We start from the raw sequence: 17,373 nt of genomic DNA, 5'->3' as shown, positions 1-17,373 counted from the left end.
CCATAAAATAATACTAGTTTTTATAAAAACGGAGGTACTGTAGCTAGGCAGATTGCTAGTGGTGAAGCAGTTTGTGGATAAAAAGATTGATGGGTATATATTTGTATAACAAATGCAAATCACAAAGCTTTACAGTTCTACCATATTAGTTTCCATTTGTTATAGCTGTGCAACATCAAAGCAGTGATGTCCCTGTATTTAGTGATAATGTAACGGACTACTAAAAGAAATCAAAGTGAGAGTTTCTTCTTTTGGGTAGATGTGATATCTTTTGTTAGACCAAAAAAATACTTGGAAATTTGTTCTTTGCAAGCTTTTGGGCACAAACACCCTTCTTCAGGCATAAAGAGAGTCTCTCCATCTATTCCTGAAGAAGGGTGTTTGTACCCGAAAGCTTGCAAAGATCAATTTTTCCAAGTATTTAGTTGGTCTAATAAAAGCAGAACAGGTCTTTTTTAGTTGCCGATTAGGACATTTCATGTAGACTAAACTTTGAGCTCTACAGATTGCTTCCTGAGGTCCTAAATGGACTTTGCACAAACACTTGTGTATACATGTTGAAATGCAAGATTCTAGAAAGGCTTACCAACCCTCTTCCAACCCAGTCCCGCATCTTAATCTTGCTTCCCAAGCCTTATTAAACAGCATCCCATCTGCTAATCTATCTCTCTAGCATCATTTAAGCAGCTAATATGAATAAATCAAATTATTCCACCTGTATTTTACCCATGTTCAAGACATTTTTTCTTAGTCATGTATTTGTCCTTTAGAACAGAGTTTGTCAAACCGTTTCAGAATGTGAACTCACTGTCTCATAGCCCACCACCCATCACTCTCTAAATCATGCAGCATCCCTCAGGCAACTATATAACAATTGCATCTATGCAAAAGTAATTTTAGATAGGTATTTAATATATTTTTAGATGTTCCTATTTAATTTATAGCTAGAAATAAGTGGGGGTCAGCATAGATTGACCAGCCAGGTCTCTACAGACCCACCAGCAAGAGCTGCAGAAATCATCATTGGCCTAAAGACAATAGTTGGAGAAAATCTGATTAAAAGGGATTTTGTGTGCTTCCACTCTTCCTGCACCTCCCAGTAATATTCTTCAATATTACTGGGAGTCGCTGAAGTAATCAAGTGATGCTGAATGTGCTTGTTTTGACTGTTTATGCCTTCTATGCATTTCTACTTCATTGTAGGAGCTGTAAAATGAATTGCTTTACCTTCATGTGCATCATGTGGACAATAGTTTTACTATATAGCCCAGGATGTTCTCTGTAGTCAAGGCTTCTGCTATTAGTACTTAGAATATATATTTTAAACTCAAATGTAAGAAATTCACTAAGCTAAAATCATACTTTTGCCCACCATGATTGAATTAATTTTCTTAAGGATGTCAAGTTACATGTATAGGTAAAAAGGCTTTGATAGGTTCCTTCGTGAAGTACCTTGAATTCTTTTATGTAGTTCACCTTTTCTTCAATATAGTCTAAATCAATAGAATCTAGTCAAAAGAAAAAAAAAGTGACCTTAAGTGGACATTGAAAAACAGCCTAGAATTGTTCATAAATACCTGTATACAGAAAGCTAGACATATAGATTTAACACTTCTCAAATGAATTTATAATGAAAATAATGAAAAATAGTTTTAGAACTAGATACAGATTATAATACAAATGAAAATAAATTAAGTAATTCCTATTATGCTTACCTTTTGGACATATCAATGAGGAACACTTCAAAGCAAACTCAGCCAAATTAAAAGTAAAACTTTATCCACTGTAGAAGCTTTAATGGTATCTGAGAAGAATTGTTCTTGTTTATCTTATTGCGATAGTAAGAACATTAGAAAGTATTAAGTCAAAGATTGATTTCCTAATAGGATGGCATTTTGAGACTTATTTTACTTAGAAATCTTGTGCAGTTTAGTAGAAAAGCTGAAATAAGTCTCCTACTTTTGGAGGAAGCAAGATGGCATTCTGCTAAATGTTAGAATTTTATTACTTGAAGTTTAAAAGAAAGCAAGAAAGCAAGCAGCCAGAGAGACCTAAGAATATAAAAGCATTTGAGATCTCAGAAGGAGTTTAAATCAATGCACTGCCACAGTTACAGCACAGATGAAAGAGCCTGCTGTCTCAATTGCCAGGAAACTACTTAGAAACTCTCACTTTGATTTCTTTTAGTAGTCCGTTACATTACCACTAAATGCAATATATAGGGACATCATTGCTTTGATGTTATACAGCTACAACAAATGGAAACTAATATGGTAGAACAGTAAAGCTTTGTGATTTGTGTTTGTATATACAAATATATACCCATCAATCTTCTTATTTGCAGACTGTTTCATCGCTACCAGTCTGCTTAGTTACTGTACCTCTATTTTTATAAAAACTAGTATTATTTTATGCCTATATTTAAAAGAGAGAAACACATTTTGAATGGGAGAAAAACTAAAAATTACCCTAAAATTTACTACTAAACCATAAATGCTATGAATTCAGTAATAATGCAAAGTTACAATAGTGATTTAAGGCAGGTTAAACAGGCGCACTCATACTTTACAAAACTGAACTTGATACAGTCAGGAACATTGCCTTGCTGATGCCAAACACAGAGGCAATTTTTTGTTTTTACAGCTCCAATCTCGCTAAGAATATTTACCCCTCTTGAAAAATGAAAATGCAGTAGAATATGGAGGACAGGTTCTCTGCCCTTCTTCAGACTCCTGTGCTGCTCCACTCATGTAAACGGTCTACAGACTGGCTGCAACCCCCTCACTGGGAATAGTTTCAGGAAGGTTCCAGCTGGTGCAGAAACTGCATGTTTGTTTCCTACATCACCAACAGCTCCTCCCAACACCCTGAGTATAAAAGGCAAAGTGTAAAGGTGGAGGAGTGTGAAACTAGAGTACACTGCTGCTGATGTCACATTAGCTTCTTCTCTTGACCTTGCTGAGGCTACTTCTTACAATTTAGAGTCAATGGTGGTGGAAAAGGCAAGGAAAAAGGTGAACAAGTTAGGGACAGGCCAGAAATGTACATTTGCCCATCCAAGTCTGTAAAAATGCATTTCTAAATAATCCCCTTTTCTTCCACATCTTCCAAGATGGTGATCACAGGCACTGAGTGTCTTCGAAGTGGAGTGGCTCAGCTTGTGAACTGCTGGGGAGTTGGTGTCTGGGTATCTGACCCAATATGGAAGCTTAGTGGTCCTGTTCAGGTCCCCTTTGATCTGCTATGTCTCTAGGCAGGCCCTTACAGCTTTCTATGCATAGACCATAACAAATCAGGAGACAGTGCTGTGTCAGGATCTCCACCAATGCTCTCAAAAGCAGTAAGGTTTCGCAAATTCCTGAAGTTCTCCTTGGACAAAACTCATAACTGAACCCAGTGGGAGATTTGCCATAATAAAGAGTTCAGGAATTGGCCCTACTGTGGTTTATAATAATTATAAAAGCCCAGCAGGCTATTGGAAAAGTTTTATTATTATTGATATAGTAATACATGCCATTGATATTCATAGCATTTTTAAAAATATGAAATGTGAATGAAAAGGTTTCAAATAGACATGAGTTTTTTAAAAACAAACATGTATGAAACTATAAAAAGGACTCTGCTGACAAATTTATTCTAGCTCAACTTCTGAGGACTGTAATGTTTCCAGGTACCTTTGCCAAGGCCATATTGAGGATTCCTACCTGTTTATCCATATATTTAATTATTTTAATACTATACATAATTAGGAATGCAAGTTGCTTTCATTCTTGCAAATTCACAGGGCAGTGATACTTATAGCTTTATCCAGTGATGTATTCCATATGCTTATTCTTCTATGAGATATATGGAAGTGCATTTCATTTAATAGCATCTATGCACACATTCTGCATCTCAGGATCATTTACTTAGGAAAGTATAGGTAATACTGGACATGTCTACATGAGATGCTACTGTGCAGTAGTTACTGCCCATTTATTTAGTATTTGTATAAGCAAGTAACCGGAGTTACTGCACAGTAGCACTGGCAAACGTCTTTTATGTAATGCTACTGCACAGTAGCCTAATAATACCATGCAGTAGCATATTAGCACTGTCCATCCTGTGATGTGCTGCTGTGCAATATTATTTGACTGTTGCAGAGTCAGCTTCTCATTAGATGCTCCCACTGAGTACTCAGAGGTGTGTGTCTTCATACGATTCTAGCATGCTCTCATAGGCTGCATCCATGCGAACGTAGATGTTTGGTTCCCCAGAGAAAATAATAGCAGGACATCTTGTGCCACCACTAGTTGTCCCCAGGGAACACCTGTGCCACATGCTCTTTGGCATGTGGCAGGTTACCCCAGGTGGGGTAGTGGAGACTGGGGCCAGCACTGGTCTGGTCTCAGCAGACTTACCTGAGGTCTTGGGGGCTTCCTGGGGCTGCAGCAGGGACAATCCTACTGCGCACAGCCTGACCACCAGCCGGAGTGTGGCTCTGGCCAGCCAAGCACTGCCCCCCCCCCATTGGTTTTTTTTGACCCTTGGATATCCAGGGTCCCTTGCAGCATGTATATCCACTCCCTTGCAGCATGGAGAACAGATGAATGTGTGATATGTAATACTGCAGAAGTGTCTGTTGTGCCATGTACTGCATAGCCATGCTTGTCTGGACACAGCTTAATTCTCATGTTGGGGTGTCAGTCTGCCTGCCTCCTTTATAATGTAAGGAGGGCATATAAGAGTAGAACAAGAGCACTGATACAGGTAGGAGGAGGAGAGGAAGTGGGGACTCATGTTGCACAAAGGAAATGGTTGAGTCCCTGAAAGGAACATTGCTTGTGTTGCCTAAGCAGCTGCATAGTCTACCAGTAAAAAAAGGGTCAATGGTTTTGGTCTGGGCAGAAAAATAAGGTGACTAATGTTAATGTGGTTACCTTTTTAATCAGGAGAAAATGTAAATTTCTGTTAATTAGGGGTGTTTTTTGTCCAGGTGGATTAATTTGGGATTAAAAGCCTGGATATAAAGTTAGAGATGAATCCCCAAATCCTGGGGCATTGTGGAGCTTTATATGTGTATTGTAGATTGTTCATAGAGAAAACAGATTATACCCCATTTTACTAACATATAAGCTTGTATTTTAATTAAATGTTCCTGGTGGAAGCACATACCAGTTTTAATGTTAAAGGTTAATGCAGGCATGTATTGGTATAATAGACCCTGTTAGATTATGTAACAGTGCAGCTATGCTCTTGTTTAGGGGTTTGCTTTGGGATATTTAGTAAAGTGCAAATCCATAATTGTGGTCAATAATGGCTTTGTGGAAGAGAATGGAATATAGAACAGATTTTTTTGATTTTTGATTTCTTGCTATGCTGCTAACCACCCTACCAGCCAATGGCAAGTCATTGAACTGTAAGTGATGTTCTTTCTTATGTCTTTGCATATGGAAAGACAGTTTAAGACATTTATGATGCATATATGATATTAAACAGGAGGTGATAGTAAACAGAAGATCTGTATTTTCCCATCTATGATATTCTTGTAGCTTAGTTTTCTTCCCCTCTCTCCAGTCAAATAAAATACCACCAGATAAGCTGGCATTTTGGTATTTTATTTGTGACTCAGACCTGCAAGGAGCTGAATAAATTTCTGCTTCCAATGAAATCTGTGGGAAACATGGTTCAGCCCCATATAGAAGACAAGAAGCATTTTGCAAGATAAGAGTACTGCTTTATAGATGGTGTTGTAGCATAGAAATAAAAATATGACTATATAAAAGGTGTGTCCTAAGACAGGGGCTCTCCACTCCACCACCCACAGGCCAGATCCAGATGTTGGTGCTATGTCATTTAGCTAATGGGGCTCTTCATGAATCCATGGGGAGCCTCATTGACCATGACCCTTCATGTAAGATTGGGTGTGTAGAGCAACACAGGGCCCAATCATAGTACATGAGGATCGGCAAAAGGTGTGTGGGATCTGATCCAGCCCACAGACTGACTCCTTGTCACTCAACTAGCTTGCAGGGCCAAAAGGTTGAGCATCATTATCCTAAGAGAATTCTGTTCTTATGATACTTTAGGACCAGCCAGAAACGCTGTAGAATAAGTTATGTTTGCCATGTGTGGGTGTTTGATCTTCAATAAAAACCTCTTTTTATTCCAGGAAAGGCCCAATAACACAAGAACTTACTTCTGCACACAAGGAAGTCAGTAGTATTACACTTGTCAGTAATTATCTGCAAAACTGGGCCCACTGTTCCCAAAGACTTGATTCAGCAGGGTGCTTAAACACTCAAGAATCAAGCACGTATTTAAATCCTTTGCTAAGTCTGGTCCTAAGTCTTGCTATTTCTGATGGCATTTTTCTTTCATGGAGTGACTTAATTTCTTGTAAAGGCCCTGTTGTGCCTTCAGGTGCTCCAGTGGTTCCCACTAATGACAAGAGGAGGAATGCACCCCTGGAATTTGCCCCTTAGGATTCTTAGTATGATAGCATCCCTTATACATTTTTATATTATTTTAGTTCAGAACACAGCACTGTAATATGCAAAATGATAAAAGTGTATTTATTTATAAGGTTATTACATGCATCCTCCAGTGTATCTCATGTGTATACATCTTGTCAAAATATTTCAGGATTCCGACAACACAATCTGAACCTGTTTTAAGTGACATGACATGGCTTTTAACTGTGTTTTCTTATAGTTTTAATATTTTTTAAGAATAGCTAATAAAAGTGTTACACACACACTAAAAAAATAGAATCCCTTAATGAACAAAGAGGTTTAAATAAAGCATCAGTTGAGTTTTACAGTTAAATAACCTGTGGAGGAAATTATTATGATGTTCTCTATAATTGCTCTGAAAAAGTCTCTAAGTCTATGGAAAGCATAACAGACCTAATTAATGCTCACACTGTTTCTCTAGAGAAACAGATTTTGTGTAATGTAAATGGGCTTCATAGGAAATGTTCTTGTGCATATTTTAGTTATTCCTTATTTCTTTTTCCTGCAAAGCTGTAGCGTACAGTATTTTACAGTGTAAATTGTACCTTTCATCTAAACTGTGTGACCATGAGCAAAATCTTGATATTTTTAGCTATATCTCTTTTTTAAAAACCTAATTATATCAGTTATGATCTCGTGAATCCTATAGTTGAGTTTTAGATGCATGTGCTTATTTCTGTATTTTTTAAATGGATAACCAGAATATTGTATTGTTTCTTATATTAAAGCACATGCATTTGTCTTAGGTAGGAATGCTACTGCATTTTGCTGTCCACATATTAATGAAAACCATATTGGTCACTGAAAATGATATAGCTTGGTGTCTATCCAATAGTGCCTCTTTCTCCTTCTGCATAAATTTCAGCTGACATTTATACCTCCTGGGCACGTCTACACAGACAATTAACTGTGCAGTAGTGTAGTTTACCGAGCAGTAAGCATGTGTGTCCACACATGCACATGCTTACTCTGCAGTAAATCTCACTAATCATGAGTAAATTTTGCTACATGCAAATGCAAGTAGCAAATATACTCTCAATTAATAATGGCACAGTAGTGCTCATGTAGATGCCTGAGAGAAAATCTGCTCCCAGTCAGCCATCCACCAGGGTGTGGGAGATTGCTCCCTGCCCATGGAAGCTGCCTGCTGCTGGGGTGAGCTCTGCTACAGGAGCCCAGGTGGAGACTATGTCCCCCTGCTCCAGCAGTGGGGAGCTCCAAGCCCCACACTCTGAGATCGCAATCTGGGAGCAGGGGGCTGCATGATCCTTATCTCCTAGGACCAGCTATGCAACTGCAGAGTTGGTGCTGGGAGACCCTTATCTCCTCGTGCCGACCCTTTGACCAGGCAGCTGGGTACCCACAACCCCCTAGCCCCTCCCACCCACACACAGTCCTCCCTTAGTCCCCCAAAGAAGCACAGCCCTCCACCACACCCACAATCCCCCCTCCCCTACAGTCCCTACTAACCCCCAATAGCACCTGGGTCCTAATCCTTGCTGAGCTTCTGCTTGCCCCAGCATGCTAGGGGTATGTGCCCTGCATGCTGGGGCAGCAGAAGCACATAGAGATGCTCTGGCCAGAAACCAGAGCATCTCTCTGGAGGACCAGGTTTCCAGTTACCTCAGAGCAAGGTATGGAACAATGCCCTGCCCCACTTTTCCCCCCTGGGGTATTTTTTTGATACCTGGAGATCCAGGTACCAAATTTTGAACCCATGCTGCAAATATGCAGTACAAGGAACATTTTTTCATTTGCAGTGTGCCTCTTGGAACGTCTCAAACTGATTTGGGATGCTGCAAGAGGCACATGCACATTCGTCTAGATATGCCTTATAAGTCCAGAAAGCAGAAGGCAAATAAAAGGAAACCAATTATTAGACGCTTACTTTTCTGTTCCTTATCACTGTCAAATAGTAGGGACCATAGGGCAGAGCAGGGTGCATTCTTTCAGTAGAAAGACTCTTTTAGCACCACTTTTTAAGGGCTATTTAGTTTTATGAATCATAACTGGGATTTTCCCAGATTATTTTAATGCTCAGCATAGATCACTGTTGTTGACACCAGATAATACTTATTGCCATATTTGCTGTTTGGGGTAGATGTTTCATAGATGAGACTGAGTTAGCCCTGCAGTACCCACTAATCCCCTTAATAGTGTTGCCCATCAGACAGCTAGGTCACTGATGAGTGAGTCAGGGCTTGGGCCCTGAGCCCTGGAAGATTGTCCAGAGAACAGTTGGCGGGTGGGGGTAGGAGGTGGACACATGGCATCACTCAATTTGAGGTGGCTTTTTTGGCCTCTTGGGGCACATCCAAATGAATGTGGCCATGCAGTATGTGGCACTGCAAACACATCTGAAGTGCCACATGCCACACAGTCAGGTGTTCTCCATGCTGCAAGGGCACACTGACCGCGCTTGCATGTTTGTTTGTTTTTTCTGTGGGGTATCCAGGGGTCAAAAAACCTGCTGAAAACAAAAATGGACCAGTGCGCTCATGGGCAGCGCACACTGCTGAAAAGCGAAGCCAGGTAGCCCAGAGCCGTGCTGTGGCTGCCAGCCAGGCTCCGCCCAGCAGGATTGTTGCTGCTGCAACCCTGGGAGGACCCCAGGGAAAGCTGCTAGGACCAGCCCAGTGCTCCCCTACCACCACTGGGGTAACTTGCCATGCGCCAAAGGGCATTTGGCACAGGCGTTCCCCATGGACAAGTAGCTGCAGTCAAGGTGCGACTCTAATAATTGTCCCTGGGGAATCAAATGTCTGCACTCATCTGTACACAGCCCTAGAGCCTTGAAGTGGCTTGACAGCTACAACCTGGTCGTTTAAAAAAAAGCGAAAAATAACAGGTGCTGGTGGTAAGGATCTCCTTCTTCTGTGTCTGTTTCTTCTCATCTTATATTAAGACCACAGGCTCTTCGAGGCAGAGGTCATCTCATTGTTACCTGTTTGGACAGTGCCTAATGCAACGAGACACACTGCATGCAGGCATCATAGCAAAACAGATAATATCAAAAAAGAGTCCTGGGAACTGCAGCATGGTACACACAAATGTCCTCCCACACTGCAAAGTGTTCTGTTCCTGGTTAGCCTGAGATCTTTGTTTTAAAGTCATCTGCTATTTATTTGAGTGGATCTAACTGATTTGGAATGAGATTCCATGTTCCTAACATGGACCGGCAAACCACAGTCTCCCAGGAACCTAGTAACTAGATCTGAACATCAGGAAATACTGGCAGCAGTTATTAAGTTCACATGCACTGTAGGATATGTATTGCTGATTGCTGGTTGTATGTATTGTAGGTATGCAGTGCAATTCAGAATCAAGATTTCACTGTAATTGAAGACTACTGCACAGGATTGAGAGCCCTACTTTATCTGAAAAGCATTGAGGAACTTGAAGATTGGGATGGACAGAGCCCTGCAACCATGTGCCACCAAAAAGGAAAACCAGTACCCCAAATTGCTGATCTGATGGGAAAGGTATGCTGTTACAATATAATTCCTATTTAATGAAATTAGTTTTTGGATGTATCTTACCACAGGTAGTCAGTATGTCTTCTAGACATTACCAAATATCAGCAGGCAGCTTGAAAAATACTATTGGTAATCACCTGACATCATGCAGATGATCATCTGTATGATGTCAGCACTTTGTTGACAGGTGCATGGCTTATGTTTTAAATATACAGTGTACAAATGAAAGGTATTTGAAATAGGTACAGTTTGCATTCTTAATACTGGTTCTGAAGTAATGACACGTTTATACTGATGTATCTCACATTTATTTTGTACACCGAAATAATTTCCACTGGAAACAAAATGAACAGACAAGGATCTATCCTGAGGCAATTTTATGAAGTACCTTGCGAATAAGTGGCAGGGCATAGATAAGAGCCTGTCAAAAGAAGAGAAAGGCCACCTCTTCTTTAATTTAACATAAGTCACGGTCCCCTTCCTAAAACATATGAGCATATTTTAACCTAGAGCTGTCCTATTTATCTGACCCTGTGGTGTAGATCTGGACTACAGGGCTTCATATAGGCTGGACAGCCCCACCTCCAGTGGCAGTTGCATATATTGCTTGCTCCCTCTTTTCCCCTTAGTCACCAGTGACAACTGGAGACCTCAGATTCAGAGGTGAACTATGGTGCTGAGCAGTAAGTACCCAGGGGTAAGTGTTCACCCCCTGGGTTCCAGAGCCCCAACAGAAAGCCCCATGGGCTGCAGTTTAAGCTGTCGTGAGCCATGTGCATCAGGCCACCACTTGAACAGCCCTCTTTTAACCATTCTAATTTCCTGCTATTGCAGGGTATTGGCCTGTGCCCTCATCTCTCCTGTTCTTGGCCAATGGCACTCTTAAGGAAATGTTGTAGGGCATTTTGTTTTAATTTATCTCACAACAGCAGTATGCCCTGTTGAGGACATCTCCTGCAAAGCTGCGAGCAGTCATTGGGGCAAGCCTGAAGCAGCCTCAGTGGTGAACTTCTATGTCTGGAGTTCATCAGTGGACTTGGATGGGTAGGGCATGAGTGGGGCACGGTCAGCCCCTTCTTCCCCAGGACCAGTCTTTGCAGCAGTATAGACAAGCCCTTTGTGACATGTGAGTAAACAATCTTGGGGATGCTTTTGAAAAAGGGATTGCTTGTGAATAACAGATCTGGAGATGATGTCCTGGGAAGGTCTTTCTAGTCCTTTGTTCCTATGGCAGAGCAGGGACTTGAATCTTGGTCACCTTGTTTGTCTGTCTCCTGTGCTGTTCTACCTGTGTTTCCACCCTTTATCTCTGCTATAGTCGCCCCCAGTTGCCACAGTACTCCAAGGAACTTTGCTGTACTTGGGAAGGAGATGGGTTTGGCCAGCCCAAAGGCTGCTCTTCCCTGCACCACAGCATCTGCAAATCTATGCTTAGAACCAGCGAGGCATAACTGGCTGTCAAGCAGCACCTTCCTTCCTACTGCACCAAGCAGAATCCCTGCACAGCAGTGAGAGCGTTCCTTTGTTTCTGGTTACTAGAGGGGATCACTTTGAAGAGTGGTTTCAGTTATACATCGTGCCTATTGATTATCCTTCTAAAAATCTAATATAACACTGTTGAAAGTGTTGTAAAAAGTAAAGAATTACAAAAGAATAGGATTTGGAGTGTCAAATGCCTCCAAATCTCTGCTTATCATTGCTGATGACTGGAGTTCTTTTCAGCAGGAGATAAGAGATTTTTTTGTTCTCTGTGGAGCTCAGAAAATTATAACATTAACTTTCTATTGAAAAGACAATCTTGTTCCTAAAGCTCTGAGTAACACTTCATTTAAAAAAAAATTCTAACCAGCTTACTTTTCAGTTATATACTTTATCTGATTAAACTTTGGACAAAAAGGTTTTGTCTTAACTTTCTTTCTCTATCACCTATTTTCAGAGAAATATATACTGCATTTGCATTTTGTATAATACAGCGATTTTTAACTATTCTTCTGTAAAACAACATTCAGTATTCTTTGTATTACCTCTGTATTATACTAAATAGACAGCCATTGTCAGAAGACATTTCTCATGTCCTTCTGAATGAGGAAAAAAATTACAATTCTTAGTCTTTTCAGCTTGTCACTACATCAATAATTAACTTTAAAAAGGTAGTATGAAAAGATGCTTTAAGGAAGCATTTAATAATTCAAAGGAATCTTAACTTGAAATGGGTCACATGAAAAAGGAATGAAAAACAAAGCCCTGTGTAATCTAGTTTGGCTGGCTCTGTTAGACATTTAAAAGGAACAAGAGATGCAGGATATAACTGATTTTGTATTTGATTGCCCTTAATACAGAATTATATCATTGGATCACTGCTACCAGATGACAAAATGTAAAGTTTATCCAGGCTGAACCATTGAAAAGATAATTGTATATTTCAGCCTGAAGTTCAGGGTGACTGTACATCCAGTAATGAACAAATAAGGAGAAAAGGAAGAAAAATAATGCAGCATGGGTATAAGGGAAATACTATGATAAATGACTCTACTAGAGGCAATCAAACATAAAGGCTGATATCATTAATATTTATAATATCATAATTAGCAAGACTGAGCCTAAGCAGTGTTATTAGTGTAACTAATTATGTTATCATAAACTAAGTTTGTAGTATTATAAGAATTGGTGTTCTTACCTTCATAAATTATTATCAATATTGGATTTCACATACTGCACCTAGCAAAATTCTCTAACCACTATAGTTTCATATATATTCAAATCCAGGGAGCTTCCTAGTTAACATGTTTTGTATTAAGATACAGCATGTTCACCAGATTCTGCCTCTGAAACAAATCCTTCACTGCATCTATATATGAACTGTACCTGAGAAGGAGATGGTGACCAAAAGGTATGTCCAGTACATTTTAAGTACAAAGCTATGGACAGATACCATGTTAGTAAAATGTGGATAGCCAAAATCCTACATTCTGTTCAGAACTCTATAAGAAAGCTGAACAGGAAATGTGGCCTTAGTATCCAAAATAATCAATGTCAGTGTGTCAGACTGATAATATAATACGTTTAAAAATGTAAGAATCTGATTCTTCTCCATTTAGGTAGTAAAAACCAATTCTGTTGATTTCAATGAGAGCAGGGTCTGTGCCCTTAAGTGTATGAGGTAGAGACTATCAAGAGATGACTTAGAAACAGGTATAATTTGCAACAAACCAAGTTTCAGTTGAGTTTAGGATGTGTACCAGATGCTGTATAAAGCAGGACAGGTGGTGAATGTTTTAGTTAGGATACATTTTATGAGTGGCAAAATTTTTCTTTCTTTTGTGCAGGTGCCAGCTGATTCTTGGCTGGGTAGGTTCACTTCAGTGCACTGTAACAGAGTACTTTTAAAGATGTTATTATCCTTATATATAATCATTCCTGCCGTTTATCATTTTGTTTCCTGCATTGGGTTCAGGCTCACTTAAACAGACCTTCTTACTGGTAGATTCTTTTAGTGCTAGATTACCTGATTTAAAGAACAAGGCCAAAATCTTTAAAAGATGTTCTTGATACTGAATTGAAGCTGCTTTGAGATGCAGCCCCTGGGGACACTGTTAAAAACTGTATGTTTCTCATTCCCAGAAGCTACATTTGTTACATTATTTCTACATTCCAAAGAATACAGAAAATACTGTGATAAACAGAAGTAAACATTTTAATAAAGTCTACCCTGAAGCTGTTTTTAGGGCAACCTTGTATCTGCTTTTTGTTCAGAAAAGAGAATTCTCATTGTTTACCTCAATTTATGCCTCTTATCTTAATAAACCCAATGCTGATTTATCATTCTAAAAAGGTTATAGGCTTCATAGCATTAGAAGGAAGTTTTAAATCTTCATTTCTGTCTTGGCTTTTTATTATCCCAGCCCATATTTCCAGCCATCTGAAGGCTTGCTACAGACCCAAGATTATCCTCTTTAAATCAACTCATATATTTTAGAAGAGCTTTTCAAGAATATTTGGGATCTTTACTATTAGGCTTCTTTCCTGTAGCAAACACCATTGAAGGAGTAGCATTTGCCAGCAGCTTCTATATACTGCAGTTATTTCCTGTTGTAGGTGCTAGGAACATTATGATTTCCTGTGGTCCTTGGGTGATAAGTTTCGCTAAATGTTAACTTTTTCTTAAGAGCAAGGACTTCATTCATAACTTCCTATAAGATGATACTATGCCATCCAGCCCCAGCTTCTTTCTTGTAAAAACAGCTTTCCCCAGAGCCTCTGCAAAGAAAGTGCTGGCATAGTTCCCCTACCAAAGTGGAAGAGAGGAACAAAGCCAGACCTATACTTCTGGTCTTTTAACCCCACTTTCTCTGATGGGTCACTTATTGCATCTTTTCTTCAGTGAAGGGATGAGTTTTTTTGAGGTGCTGGCACCTCACCCCTGTATCAGTTTTCTATTAAATGCAAGAAAACACTTGTTAACTCATTGTAGCTATAATCTCATCTTGAAAATATAGACAGTAAGATGAGAGAAAGGGGCAGTAATGATGATGATGACATTGCAGAGCTTTTTCACTGAATTCCTCAAGGAAAAGCCTTTTTAAAAGCACACCTAACTCCACGTGAATTTTGAATTGTGATCAGGTCCATGACCCACTGAGGCTGACAGATAAGATGAGCAGTGTTTTCTTACAATGTAAAGTTATTACTATGGCTGTAAGAGAGAGTGAGACTATAAATACATATCTGTATAATCCAAAATTAACTGAATTGTGTTTTGAAACTAAAGTTCCTGAGTTTTTCAAGAAAGTGTAGGAACTGGAGAGCTAAAAAGAGTATTTTCACAGGATATCTAGGCAAGGTACAGTATTCCCCATGGGTGCAATTTAAACTTGTATGAGTAGTCACTGTCTCATCCTGTCTGTTTCTTCCAGGAATCTTTCATTAGTTGTGTACAGATCTTACTCCAGAGACCTGAAGTAATTATGTCCAAGAAACACACTGGTGTCAGCTTGTGGTAACAGAAGTGTTATAGAATGTGTCTTTAGAGTGCTTTCACATTATGTCAAGATAAACTATAAAAATCATACTTAACACGGTGACCTGCATACACGATAAGTAGTTAAAAAAAAAATAAGAGTGTATTAAACTGGTAGGTATGGACTTTGAAAGATATAATAAATACTCAAGGACATATTAGCAGCTCTATGTCAGCACTCAGAAACTTTGCATAAACCAAAGTTCATTTGATCAAATAGCATCAGGAAGTGGGAATTTCATTGAAGTATCCATAACAAAATGAATAACATAAGAACATTTTGTTTACTAAATATCCAAAAGGCAAAACAAACTGATTTTCATTCAAAAGACTCCTTATCAATTAGAACTGTGTTCAAATGAAGATTTGAACAAAGTTTATGATAATAGTAGGTGGTCTCCACTTCTGAGTAGATTTAGAGATAATAATGATCCTGGGTATTGAAAACTCCATCTGGTATGTGAACATTATGGAAAATTCTCAGCATCTTAAATTTTAAAAAACTATGTATTTTGTTCTCTGCATGCCTGGACCTCCCATTAAAGTTAAGATCTGCCTGTCCCTCAGTTAAAGCCTAGACTCTATGGGCTCTGTCTTTCTATTTGTATGAGCATGATAAATTCTTGCCTTACAACAGTCAAATCAAATATTGAGGGGGGAGAACTACAACATGTATAGATATTGTCCCAAAATTTTCTTTTTCTTTTTATAAAAAAAATTACTTCAAATACAATACTAATCTCTAACCCTGTTTTAGAACTATTATAATATAGATGCAAAATTCTGGCATTATTGAAGTTAAGGGCACAATTCCTGTTAACTTAAATGGAGTCAGGATTCCTTCACAAATGTTTGGGGACCCTACTATAAGCAGAAGTAAAGCCAGTCTTATATGAAAACCTCAGAGCAAATAAAGGCAAAGTGTTTGTTATGAGTGAGTTTCCAAATTAACCATCAAAAGAAGAATCCACATAGATTAGCTTCTGGCTTCCTGTATTGTATAAGGGCCAGAAGTTCAGTGGAGTCAGGAGTAACACTCTTATCTGACAGTGTCTGGGGATACCAGCTGGTAAGAGGCTAAATTAAAAAAAAAAAAAAGTACATGTTAGTGAGGGAACCTTCCTTCCATAGTCTGATCACCTCTTTCTTGTAGGAGTGGAGGAAGAAAGATTGAACTGTGTGCTTTGGGACATGTTTTTATGTCGCCCAGTCTTTACATCTAAAATATAGCATGCTCTGCTAGGTAGAACTTAATAAATGTATGCCATTTACTGATCCAAAAAACCTCACTTTTGTGTCAGGATTCCGCATCACAATTTTAAGATTATTAGACTGGACAGAGGCAATATGCCTAACTGGGCTGGACACAGGCTCCAAAATGTCTAATGTGACATTTACAGTCAACTGGGAGAAGGGCTCCTTTCCTCTCACTCTTCTTGTCTATACCCTCCATCTCCTGCCATGAAACAGGGAGGAATCTCTATGGAGATGGAGATCAGAAATCTGATGGAGCTACTGTGGAGCATCAGCTGCAGGCCAAAAAGTTTAAAGTAGACTTTTGCCAATTGGCAACTCTGAACATGTAGGTCTTAGCAGATTTGTTGCCCTTGGTACATTTCACAAATATTTGCAAGCCAGAAGCAATTATGGGCAATCCCAGGCCTAACCAGTTTGGAAAAAACACTACCTCTGTAAAATTATTTCCCCCCTTCTAATTAGGCTATTATGGAAGTCGGTTATGATTATCTACAGTGCTGCTTTTTAGTGAAACTACAGGTTGTTATATAAAATGCTAAGCCTTTTGCTGTAGAAATGGATAAAAACAAAGGAACTAGAATTACTAAAGTGGATTGAAAATAGTTTAATCTTTGTGGGTTTTATATGTATTGTATGCTAAATTTGCTTTAAGCGCTGATTTTAAAGTTTTGTATTCTCAGCCAGTAAATGTGGCTATTAAAAAACAGTGTATTCATGTTAACACCTTGGCTGGAGTGAGTTTAGTGCATTCACTGCTGGCAGTTGACTTCATGCCAGGAAAATCCAACTCCTGATGCAAAAGGATTTAAAAAAAAAAGAGAGGAGTCAGGCAGTGCCAAAAATACATAATTCTTTTTTGTACTCTACAGTTTGTTTTACTTAGGAAAACGGCCTGGTCATACCCTGCAGCATGCATTCATTACAGTGATCTTTGACTGGCAGATGCAGAGTAATAGGATGCATATTTTAGTGCTTATTATAATACCCTGTCCAAAAACAACTTGACAAATTTGTGATTTCGACAGTATCTCATTTTGCTGGCTGCAGTGCTCTGTGATTGCGTAGTCCACGTGGCTTCCAGATTATGCATACCACCAATACTTCTCATTAAAATGGCCACAGTTCACCA

The 17,373-nt window shown here is 39.2% G+C and overlaps 1 protein-coding gene across 1 annotated transcript in view; it reads left to right on the top strand.

Moving 5' to 3' along the window:
- The window catches only part of DPYD (dihydropyrimidine dehydrogenase), an 865,232-nt gene that overhangs the window by 769,317 nt on the left and 78,542 nt on the right, over positions 1-17,373 (top strand). The window contains exon 20 of the mRNA XM_019501664.1: positions 9,797-9,976. Within this exon, the coding sequence (XP_019357209.1) occupies positions 9,797-9,976 (180 nt within the window). The remainder of the gene's footprint in view (positions 1-9,796; positions 9,977-17,373) is intronic.

This window comes from Gavialis gangeticus, unplaced genomic scaffold (assembly GCF_001723915.1).
Source record: "Gavialis gangeticus isolate Ggan-Ray unplaced genomic scaffold, GavGan_comp1, whole genome shotgun sequence".
NCBI lineage: Eukaryota > Metazoa > Chordata > Crocodylia > Gavialidae > Gavialis > Gavialis gangeticus.
The sequence above is the reverse complement of the archived record's forward strand: the minus strand, read 5'-3'. Positions and strand labels throughout refer to the sequence as shown.